Source organism: Podarcis muralis, chromosome 4 (assembly GCF_964188315.1).
Source record: "Podarcis muralis chromosome 4, rPodMur119.hap1.1, whole genome shotgun sequence".
Classification (NCBI taxonomy): domain Eukaryota; kingdom Metazoa; phylum Chordata; class Lepidosauria; order Squamata; family Lacertidae; genus Podarcis; species Podarcis muralis.
In genome coordinates this window covers 57,618,345-57,630,623 of record NC_135658.1, presented here as the reverse complement: position 1 = coordinate 57,630,623, position 12,279 = coordinate 57,618,345, and the positions used below count along the sequence as shown (strand labels likewise).

Here is a 12,279-nt window from a genome sequence, read left to right as displayed (position 1 = left end):
TTCTTATAAAATGAATCATAAACTCTGGTGCCAAGAGTTAAAACATGATGAGATTTGAGAAGTATCCTGCTGGTCCAGGAAGTTACCCAAGTTCTGAAGCTGCGTTCATGTAAAAAGTAGTTATAGCACAATCCTGTGATCACTTAATTGGGAGTAAGCCCTATTAGATTCAATGTTCAATTAAAATCTCAAATTAAATAAGACGTATGAAAAACATTTTCAGAACCAAAGAACAAAGTGGTTAATACTTACTTCACAGAAAGCAGTGAAGTCCGATTTTCAATGTAATTGTATGCATGTTTACTCAGAAGTAAGTCCCAGTGACTTCAACAGAGCTTACATAAGATTGCAGCCTCCAACTATCAGTTTTACTATCATTAGTATACACCAGAAATGTGAAAAAAGCAACCTTTTTAAAAGTGCTAAAATATATATTTATTAAAAGGTGATCTGCAATACAGTGGAGTGTAGATTAGCAAGTATCTGACAGAAACATAGATGTTGAACCTTATATCCATACTCAAGAAAACTATGCTTGCATGACATCATAAGAAATTACAACTGACACATTACACAAATTACACAATCCATATAAACTTAAGAATGATCTGAGAGCTGGTGAAGTGAGCAGGGACATCCCTTAGATTACATGTTTCTAAGCCATACATTTCCCAGTTGGCATCAGGCACATGCATATAAAGACACACAATCTTCAATATGGGCACAATAATATCCTTACTTAGTTTTCAGGGTCATTACACAAAATGTTGAAATAGCACATATGTAGTGTTTTGAACACCCTAGAATGTTTTATAAATGCTGATTTTATATATGCAAATTTATTTTGTACATGCACACACATATATACAGTGGTACCTTGGGTTACATACACTTCAGGTTACATACGCTTCAGGTTACAGACTCCGCTAACCCAGAAATAGTACCTCGGGTTAAGAACTTTGCTTCAGGATGAGAACAGAAATCAGGCTCCGGCGGCGTGGTGGCAGCAGGAGGCCCCATTAGCTAAAGTGGTGCTTCAGGTTAAGAACGGACCTCCAGAACAAATTAAGTACTTAACCCGAGGTACCACTGTAATGCTAATATATCTATAATAAATAACTAGATTGCTCTCTACTAATAATTATATATTTATGTCAACTTCAACTGAACTAAAAAGGTAAAGGGACCCATGACCATTAGGTCCAGTCGTGACTGACTCTGGGGTTGATCACCTTTAATCTACTTTTCCCATAACAATCTGGTTCGACTCTGGGTTAATCTGGGGTTTTTATTCAACTAAGTTTTATTCAGAGTAGAACCACTGAAATTATTTAACATGACTAAGTTAGGCCATTCATTTCAGTGGGGTTACTCTGAATAAACTTAGCTGAAGCCTGCCTGTAGATGTTAATTGTTCAGTTGTTTTATGGAATTGTTGTTTTTTTAAAGGAAAAAAAAACACTATGTTTTTAGTACTGCAAAACATCTGGGTTAAGAGAGACATCACAGTACTAAAAAAAAACCTTCTGCATGATCTTAAACACTACTAGAAAGTCAGCCACTTACTGGCCCATACCCAAATAGATCAGTACTCCTCCCAATACACCCTGCACACATTATCACCACTCTTCTTATTTAACATAATTAAATAAGTAATACACAACTTAACTGCATATACCCTCAAACACATCATGTGGAGGAGAATACTGCTATCTTCTCTCTATATTTGCAAAACTGAGGCTGAAGAACTGTGGCTTGATCAAAGGCCGCATCACATGTCCACACAGCCATGCTTTCATTGTTGTTTACTCTGATGCATGTCCCCAAAGACACAAGCCTATTAACATCTCCTTACAACAATTTGATTTTGGGTTTTGTTTTTTAAATCAGGCTGGAAGGAAACAGCAGAAATTTTCTTTAACATACAATTTACATTGTTTATAGTATTTATTGCTACTTCTTTAACTATGCCACAGAGCAACCTAGTTAATTAGACACTTTAGACAGCTTCAAGCATTTCGCAGGGCCCCACCTAATTCATTAGGAGAGCAAGGACAATTAAGCCACTGGCTAATATGTAACAGAAGACTATACAGTATATGAAATGTTTGTAGCTCCGAGCTCTCCACACCAAACAACTAAGACACACTACTTGAACCTGAGGTTTGAAAACCCAGCTTAGTCACAGTCACAGCAACTTGGCTCCCCTTTCTCTCTCCTTACATTTGGGAGAATGGGGAGGGGAGAACAACCACCCAGTGCAAGGTGTGAAAGAAGCATAAAAATGCACGAGGGGTACCTGCACATCCATCCTGTCAACAGCCTGCACATACATTAAAACATGTGCAAACACCGCACATCCCAGACCATATCGGGGATGGGGGGGGGGAGCTGTCTCTTGGCTATCCAGTCCACATACTCTAAAGCTTCCCGTGGCCAGCAGGACCCTTGGGTGCTCGAAGGTCTTCCAGACACACGTGCAATCGCCGCACATCTCAGAACACATGGGGGAAGGTGGGGTGTTTTTTTGGGGGGGGGGGGTTAATGGATTTCCCTCTCCCAAATGCCGGCGTTTGCAGGAAGTCTTCCAGAAGCGGAGTTAAGAGAAAGGGCCCGCCAGAGGCGAACCCCACCGAGCCCAGCAGGAAAGCATCAGTCCTCCCTCCCGGGGGTTTCGCTGTGGGGGGCGGCCCCCCGCCCTCCTTCCCCTCCTCGACTCCCGGGTCACTCACAGGTGACGATGGGCTTGTTCTCCATGGTGTAGATGACCGGCGGCGCCTCCACCTCCTCGTCGTCCTCCGCCAACACGCCTTCGCCGGCTGCTGCTGCTGGTGCTGCTTCTGCTGCTGCTGCCGCCGCCGCCGCCGGGGCGGGTTCCATGGGCGGGCAGGGCGCTCAGCCCCGGCTCCGGCTCCCCCGCCCGCGCCGCGCCATGGACCCGCCGCCGCTACCGCCACACCTTCCTGGCTCGCCTTCTCCCGCCGCTGCTGCTGCTCTTCCTCCTCGCCGCCGCCGCCTCAAAAGGGGGGGCGCCCTCCTTCTGCCCCTCCCCCCTCCCAAACCCCCAACTGGGCCCCCCCTCGCGCGCAGCCCCCACGGATGGAAGGCAAGTGCCAGGCTCATCCGCTTCCTGTATCGCCGGGACCCAGCATGACCGCTTCCGGCGGAGGAAGGAGCGGGGCGTTAAAGGGGAGGCTCGAGGTGGCGCGGCTGGCCTCCGAGAGGAATCGGAAGCTTTAAAGGGAAGGACAGAACAAGGCGGAAGGAAGGAAGTGGCGGGTCGTGGGAGAAGCAGGCAGCGCTCTGAAGAGGGGGGCGGGGGGGGGGAGCGAGCAGGGCTGTCCCGAGAAGAAAAAGTTGCCACTGTGCGGGTCATTCTCCCCAGTTAATATAAATGTGAGCATAGGGCGTAGTGGCACAACAATAAAAGAAAATATTAAAACATCATCATCATCATCATCATCATCATTATTTTATTATATTTCATCGCCATGACCATTTACTTAGATTTAACTGTTCTTGTAATATCACACAAAACAAAGTTGCATGTACGTCATTCTTTACTGCTTTGTTGCTGCCGCCTTGCACATCTCTTCTTGACCTTCCAGATCCAGAAGACGGGGCCAGGCTCCTCCCTCCATCGACCTGTCAGCTGGCATCAGCCTGCAGCAAAGGGAGAAAGAGAAGGGATGCAGAGCCACTCAATTTGTGCTCCTAAAAGGCTATGAACTTCAGGTGCCTCCTGTCCTGGAGCTATTCTGTCCCAACTGGTCTTTTGAACTTGTAACTAAGAACATTAGCCAGCGTCCATGTATTTTCTCTTTCCACCCCAGTCCATTTTGCTTTTGCGCCATGCCCTTCTAGATGAAGCTCAAGGGCAGGGACTGCCTCTTCTTTAGTGATTTGCAAGCTGTTCTGGGAGCCTCTTTTGAAGAACAGGATTAAAAGTAAAATTCAGAACCTGCAATTTATAGTACATATTAGTTCGTTCATATGGTCAAGAGGAACGTGTCTTCTGGCTCGGGTGCATACTCTTAAGTGTTTGGGACAAAAAATGTTCCCCTGTATTCATTCATCGGCTGCAGTTCATAGAATTGTAGAATCCTATGCAATGCAGGAATCTCAGTTAAAGGATCCGTGACAGATGGCCATCCAGCCACTGCTTTAAAACCTTAAAGGAAGGAGAGAGTGTCCACCACCTTCTGAGGGAGTTAAAGGGTTGGATGTGAGTTATCCAAAGATCCATTTGACTGCTTCGCTGAGTTCAACATATATGATTACAGTAAGGTTACCAGATTTTTTTCAGTGAATCCGGGGACACTTTTCAACTTCAATGGATCTTGTATGGGGACTGATTTGTAAATCCAGGGACTGTCCCCGAGAAACAGGGACATCTGGTAACCTTAGATTACAGCTGAGATCTAAAGATAGAGTGCTTGGATTTAAGTAAGTTCCAGCATCCATGCTGCAATCCAATGCACCTGGAATTACCTGGAAAAAAGGTCCATTGAATTTTCTCAGAAGTAAATACTGTATATATGTGTAGGATGAGACTGCATGGGCGATTATATTCAAGCACTCTGATCCAGTTGTTTTGCAGAGCAAACTAAAGGCTACTGTTCTTTAAAAACTTATCCTCCTGTAGCTGCTGAACTAAACAAGATACTTTCAGAGTTTGTGTAAATATGCCGTTGATTGCTGCCCAATTTAGCAAGTAGTATGGCAGTGCTTACGACTTGTAAGATCATAGCTCTGCTTAGTGTATGTTACCACTTCAAATAATCCTATTGGAGCTGTGCCTGATTAATTCAGAGCTGCTTCTATAAGAGGCATTTGAGAGTGTCTCTAGCAAACACGAGTAAATCAAAACAGAATAAACACACTACAGTTTCATTTTACTTCAAAGCACTAAGCATAATTACAAATATAATTTTATCACTTTACACGCTGAAAGCAATTTTTCAATTACAGGACAGTTTGTGAATGGACAATTGGGAAGGTAGTCTATATGTTACATTGATAGTGTTATATAAATAATGACTCACTATGCAATTCCATTTACTGCTTTGTGTATGTAAACAATAATTTGCTTACATTGTGCATCATTCTTATTATGCTAGAACATATATAGCTTAATAAATATATTTGCTTGAAGTTTATTGGCCATAAGGTAAAACATTCCATTATGAAAAATGAGAATTCAAATAGAATACTTAGAATCATTCAGATGTAGGGACAGAAAGATCAAAGGGTATCTACCACCAGCAAGATTTAAGCATAGCACATGGTCATCAGTCCAAGAAATAGCAACTAAATGCACCAATTTATAGCATCTTTTATAAGTTACAACAGCAAATAAAGACTAGACCAAGGCCTTTTCAGCACTGGCCCTGACCTGGTGGAACGCTCTGTCGTAGGAGACCAAGACCCTGTGGGATTTGACATCTTTCCGCAGGACCTGCAAGATGGAGCTGTTCCACCAGGCCTTTGGTCTGGACTCAGTCTGACCTCCCCTCTTTCTTCTTTTTTCGATGGAACCCCTTATATGGGATCCTGCATATAAATTTTCCCTCGGCCCTTTTGCTGGCCCATGTAGGACCAGCATGGATAGCTGGCCCTGGTGAATATTTGATGTTTCCTTCCCTTAAGGTCTTGATTTATGGGCCGCCAGTAAAACGAGGCTGCATCTTAAGATGTATTTTATGCTGTATTTTAATTAATTTGTGATTTTGGGTTTTTTTAGCTGTATTTTAAATTTGGTGTTAGCCACCCTGAGCCCAGTCTTGGCTGGGGAGGGCGGGGTATAAATAAAAATAACATTAAAATAAAATTCATCATCATCATCATCATCATCATCATTATTATTATTATTAGGGTTACATATTGCGCTTTGATTGCATAACAAGTATCAAACCTTAACAAAGTCTAGGAAATCATTAAGGGCTCTAAGAGAACGAACTCATCTGAGTCATTACATAATGGGTAGTTTAATAAATAATGTACAATATTCTCTCTCTAGCCTTTGTATATTTTAAAGTAGAGTTGTAATTTTTCTTGATTGTACTGTTTTATCTTTTGTAAATTGCTTTGAGGGTGGGTGGGTGGGTGTTTTTACTATCAAAAGGTGTATAAATTTCATGAAATAATTAAAATAAACATCCTATTATGCCCAGAGGCGAGTGTGATGAGGGGGGGGGGGGGGATTGCATAGTCTGGAAGAGTTTATAAATAATTTTTTTTTGGCATGGTGAACTGTAAGGCAACAAGGCCACCTAGAAAACATTATACTGTAACTCATTTTGATGTTACACTGCAAGAACTTCTCCAGAAGTTAAGTCAATCTCTTCTAGATAATCATGTCAAATATGCTGAGACGTTTATAGGACAAGCATAATATACAAAATAGCCTTTTCATTTATTGCCCCTGTTGAAAACATTGGCCTGTTTAGGCAACCTGGTGTCAGGCATATGACTTGGATGGCATAAGTAGCATATTGTGGAAAGAGACTTTAATAAAATGGAAAGCTAACTTGGGCATGAAGCAGTGCAGCCGTGTCACAAGGAAAGCACAAGAGTGTTCTTAAGAACTAATTCTGGGTAACTTCCAAAGAGGTCAAATCAGCTTCACTTCATGTTTCAGCATCACATCAAATATGAGCAACTACCTTCCCCACACAAAGGTCTTAAATTGTTTCTCAAAGAAGAAATGTAATTTGGGGGAGTGCTAGTTCCTGGGAACTTGGTGGACGCTAATAAAACCATCGATAAGGGTTTTAAGCAAGAGCATGCAAGACCTGATATAAAAGGAAATGTATACACCCTCCACAAGTAAGTATGCAGGTAAAAATTGTTTTAAAAAAGCTGAAAAATAAACAGAATATTGTTATAGGATGGGGGGGCAGTCTGGATGTGCTCTGGGTGTGTCTACAGTGCTCTCTGTGGCACTTGCTTCCTCCATCTCTTGCTTGTTCTTCTCCCATTATTGAGGCTTCTATTCCTTCTGTCTGCTACCCATTTGTAGACTCCGAAATAGTCAAAGTCTCTTCCTTCTCCACAACTGACTTCCAATCTTTATGCCTTCCAGCTGCCCTTGATCTCCTTAGCCACCCCATCTGAGTACTCTGCAGCTGAGCTTCTGGGTCATTCTCAACCATTTGTAGAGGCTGAACAGGCAAAGCTCTCACCTTCTTATGTGTGAACTTAAGAGACTTCATTAACTCACATCGGAGGTCGCCATTTCCCCCTTCAAGGCTCTCCATAATCTGATGGCATGACCTATTCAGTCTCTGGTTCTGCAGCTGCTCAATAATGCTTCTGCTGTTCAAGACTGCTTTTAAGCTACTCCATCATCTGCATTTGGTGCTCTGCTTGCTGCTGTATCTTCAGTTCAATGCTTTTAAGCTGCTGGAACATCAAGTTGATCTGTTCTAGGAGTGTTGCTGTTTCTCTCACCTTAGCTCAGGCACAGCTTGCTCACAGTTCCTGTTCCAAGAAACACAATCCTACTTCTAACGCCAGTATTACACGTACCCCAGTCTCTGAGCAGTGGGAGACTTCAGAGGTTGTCGGCTGGGGGCGTCCCACCCCAGGCCAGGGCTGTTCCACCCATGAGGTGAATTGAGGTAGCCACCTTGGCTGGTGGAAGCCCAAGAGGTGCCCCCTCATGGGTGCCTTGCCTGCCCCGCCGCCGCCACCACTGGTGGAGAAGTGGTGCCAGAAACAGAAACAGCTCATTGAAATCTTATGAAATCTCACCAAGACTGCATGAGATTTCAGTGAACTCTTGAGAGAACTTGCTGGGTTCTCTTGAGAGAACTTGCCGCACAACCAAATAAGGGAGGCCGTGGAGACACTGAAGTGTGGCATGTTTCTGTTTCACCTTAAGCAGTGAAATGGAACAGGACATGCCGCCCTGGTGCCAGCGCACCATAGGTTGGGTTTCCTTAGAATGAAGGTGACTTGATGGAAGACAAAAGACGAACTGGTTAAATCAGCTATGATACATTGGGTGAGAGATATAGGGCATAATATAGGTAAAGGTAAAGGGACCCCTGATCATTAGGTCCAGTCGTGGCCGACTCTGGGGTTGCGGCGCTCATCTCGCTTTATTGGCCGAGGGAGCTGGCGTACAGCTTCTGGGTCATGTGGCCAGCATGACTAAGCCACTTCTGGCGAGCCAGAGCAGCGCACGGAAATGCCGTTTGCCTTCCCACTGGAGCGGTACCTATTTATCTACTTGCACTTTGACGTGCTTTCAAACTGCTAGGTGGGCAGGAACAGGGACCGAGCAACTGGAGCTCACCCCATCGCAGGGATTCGAACCGCAGACCTTCTGATCGGCAAGTCCTAGGCTCTGTGGTTTAACCCACAACACCACCCAGGGCATAATATAGAATTGAGTCAATGAGAGAAATTGTGGGGTGGGCAGGAAGATCTGCCCCTTCTTCTGGAAGCACCACTAGCTAGTAGTTTCTATGGCAACGCACCTGTACTTGGCAAACCCTTTAGCCATGCAGAGATGCTTAAAAGACTTTGCTAAGGCAGTAACCCAGGAAACAGCCTGGTTTGACCACTTCAGCAGTTCCTTCTACAGCCAGGGGTAGTGTCAAAGCATGAGCTTGTAGACCAGGCTCCAAATCCCCACCTGGCCATGACGCCAGAGGCGGAAGAAGGGGGGGGTGGAAGCAGGCTCCCCAGGTGTCACCACTGAGGAGGGGTGACAAAATGGCGGGCGGCACTCACCATGGGGCCTGCAGCATGCCCGAGCCACACGTGTCTTCTGGGAGTGACGCACTGGTTTGGGCGCCCGCAGGCTCTGCACTCCCCAAATGGCCCACCCGCTGCCTCCCCCTCAGTTGTAGGAGGCAGGCAGACTCCGCCCCAGGCATGTCGCCCCAGGCACCTGATTGGCTTGCTCCGCTGTTGCATGAAGCTCCATGGTGACCTTGGTTCAGTCACCAGTTCTGAGTTTAGCCTACCTCACGTGGTTGTTGGGGTGAGGGTTGGAAAACTACTTAGGAAGGAAAATTGAACGGAGCAGGTCGAGGGCGTGGCTAACAGATTGGGACAGTAAACAGGAGGCCCTGCATGCACTGTAACATTTTATTACAGGTCCCTCCTTATGTAAGCATATATTATCAGTTTGTGAGGAAAGGAGGCAAACTTTAGGAGAAAGGTATGGATGGGAAGACATGATTCTGCTGTGTTTTTAGATATTAAAATGCTGCCAAGTAGCATTTTAGTTTGAGCTTGTTTATTGATCTTGCAATGAGAACGACCCAGGCCTTCATAATAAATTATGAATAAAATCATTATGCAAAACAAATACAATCTCATCTTTTAAATAATAATTCTACCCTCAGAAAGCTGAGCGGATATGTTGCTGCAGCTTTCAGATAAAAAGGGGAAAGAAGAGGAGCACTCTATGTGGAAAATACCTAAAAAGCACAATCTGTTAAACACAAAATCTGTTTCCTCTCACTTTGCCTCAGCTGAATTAAGATCAGAGAAGGTTGCTATGACTAAAAATCATATATCCCTATGAGCATTTGTTCTGTTTCTTATTCTGCTCAGGGTTCCTGTGGTCTATTTGCTGGGCTGCTGTAACTGTCTTCTGCTTGCCAAGCTCTTTGCAGTCTGTGAGAAGTCGACAGTGAAGAAGAAAAATTAAAGCCACACATGCAAACCTTGTGGTCTTAAACACTCTGAGCTGAACAGTGTCCTCTTCTGTTAGTCATTTCAACTTCCACATCTTGGTTGTTGTTGTTGTTTTGCTTTTGTTGTTTTTAAGGGATGGCATCCAATTTCGTTGCACTTGTGCAATGTTGCACTTGTGTAATGACAATAAAGAATCTATTCTATTCTATTCTATTCTATTCACATCTTAAAAGGTTTCTATAGGCAAATTGGGAGACCAGTCTGTAGCAGTATGCAGCTTCAGCAATTGGAAATAAAGATGCGATTGAGGTGGCTGTTGATATTGCACCCTGAAAGACTCCATAATTAAAAGGTTTCCTTCTACCTCTCATTACTGTAGCAATAACTGATGCATTGCTTTCACAGGTAACATAGGAATATGGGAAGCTACCTTAAAACAAGTCAGATCACTGGTCTGTCTAGCTCAGTATTGTCTACATTGGCCTGGTTCATACATAACACTAAACCATGGTTTATTACACAGTGGTTTATTAAACTGTGCCTTAGCATCATGTGTGAAACCAGCTCAGCAGCTTAGCTACAATTATTAACATTCAAGGCTGAACAACCAATGGTCTTAGCAATCTGTCTCACACGAAGAGACCTCAGTTTGCCCCAATCGACCCTCACTCTGTGGCTTTGGAGCAACATTAACACCTTTCACCACCACTCTTCAACTCATCCAGGCTCTCAACCTGAGCAGCACGAATTGTTGCCCACAAGCATCCACAGAAATGGATCTACCACAACTTTTCCACAGCAGCAAAAGAGCAAAAGAAAGAAAGAGAAAGAAGGTAGCAGCAATAAGCTGCACCTGGTGTTTCTCTCCACTTCCTGGTCCCCCTGACAAAACTCATGGGTCTCAACATCAGCAGGGCAGTGAGGGAGTGATTGGCAGGCAGATTTGTTGGCTTCTCCCATCTCTCTCTTCCTTAGCTGCCAGTGCAAACACCCTCTTGTACCAATACATAGCTGTATATGTGATACAGGAGCATGAGGGATAAGAGCTACCATTTGTATCAAGCACCTCATGCCTACATACTGCTTTTAGACACTCAGGCAGGGAGCCCTGAGGGCAGGGTTAGCATCAGAGGTTGAGGCCACTCCCCCATCCATGTATTTAGTGTGCACATAGAGAAAACTTAAGAGCAAGGGTTGGGTTTCCTTGTCCCCTGTGGGATCTACACGGTGTACTGAAGATATAAATAGTTCACAATTTATTTATTTTATTTTTTTAAAAGTTCTACTAATCCTATGCATGACCCAAAACTAGGGATGTGAAGCCTACATCCTTCCAGATGTCCTACTACAACTCCCCTAATCCCTGGCCATTGTCCATGCTGGCTGGATCTGATGGGAGTTGTGGTACAGCAACACCCAGTGGAATTTGCTGCCAAGGAGTGTGGTGGAGTCTCCTTCTTTGGAGGTCTTTAAGCAGAGGCTTGACAACCACATGTCAGGAGTGCTCTGATGGTGTTTCCTGCTTGGCAGGGGGTTGGACTCGATGGCCCTTGTGGTCTATTCCAACTCTATGATTCTATGATTCTACACCTAGCAACCCACAAACTTCCCATCTCCAGGCAGTGCAACTGTCCCTTTTAAAGAAGGGCATCCCAGATCTACAGAAACCACCCTGGCCTTCAAATCCCAATCCTGAATGTCTCATTTTGGATCCCGTGCTCTGGCTGAAAGATGGAACCCCTCTTCTTCCTCCTTCCGGCAGCTGTGCTAGCTTCCAGAAATGAAGCATTGCTTCCAGAAGTGCGTCGGCTGGAAAGCAGAGTACTGTGGCCCCTGAAGCGGCTGAGGAGGTGGTGAGCGAAGGTGTGTAAGGGGCCCTCAGTGGGGTGGGGGTGGGGAGTGGTGAGCTCTGAGGGAGGGAGCTGATAGCCAAGAAGGGGCGGGGCCTGGGTGAGGGGGCATGGCCTCCATCAAGGTCATGTACTGATTTGTCTCGCTAGGATGTTGGAGGGTATGCCATCTCTGGCCTTTAAAATAACACCTGTGGTATACAATCAGGAGGAACTGCAACTTATCAAAGAGAGAGGCATCTTAAAAGCCATGAAGTACAGAAAGATTTTAACTGAGGCATCATAAGCTAATTAGCACTGTGCTGTTAGTCCATCACCGAGGAGCCTATAACAGGGAAAAGCCTGTCCTGGCTGTACATCTGCTGTTAATGTTCCTGAGGAAGGAGGACCTACACAGAAGCATTGCTCTCCTCAAATGGAGCCCAATGCTGTGTTTAACAGCAAAAATAAGCATGTCACATTATGACTGGGCATCCCTGCCCTTACAAAGAAATGTTCTCTGTGTGTAGAGAGTTGGGGGTTGAATGTGTAAAGAGGAAGTGGCATTCTGTTTTCCTACCTAAACTTTCTACCTGGGCACCAACAGCTGCTTAGAACTCCCTATGTAACAACTAGCAGTAGATCAGCAGGTGATATTGCATAGTTTGTTATCGCCATCTATTGGTCTAGGCATGCAATGGCCTCTGAAGTTTAGATTATGGAAGTAGAAGGAGAGTAGAAGGGGAGGGGGAGGAGAACACTTTTTTAAAAAAACAAAATTGTATAACATTTC

The 12,279-nt window shown here is 44.7% G+C and overlaps 1 protein-coding gene and 1 long non-coding RNA gene across 2 annotated transcripts in view; both read right to left on the bottom strand.

Moving 5' to 3' along the window:
* Positions 1–3,047, bottom strand: part of TRAPPC10 (trafficking protein particle complex subunit 10) — a 49,562-nt gene extending 46,515 nt beyond the window's left edge. Inside the window, exon 1 of the mRNA XM_028727317.2 lies at positions 2,733–3,047. Within this exon, the coding sequence (XP_028583150.2) occupies positions 2,733–2,880 (148 nt within the window). The 5' untranslated portion in view covers positions 2,881–3,047. The remainder of the gene's footprint in view (positions 1–2,732) is intronic.
* Positions 3,048–3,456: 409 nt separating this feature from the next.
* LOC144327518 (uncharacterized) lies at positions 3,457–9,005 on the bottom strand. Its single transcript, XR_013392590.1, has 2 exons — positions 8,743–9,005; positions 3,457–3,663 (listed from the first exon to the last, which is right to left on the bottom strand). It is a non-coding gene; the product is annotated as an uncharacterized LOC144327518 (long non-coding RNA).
* Positions 9,006–12,279: the final 3,274 nt, after the last annotated feature.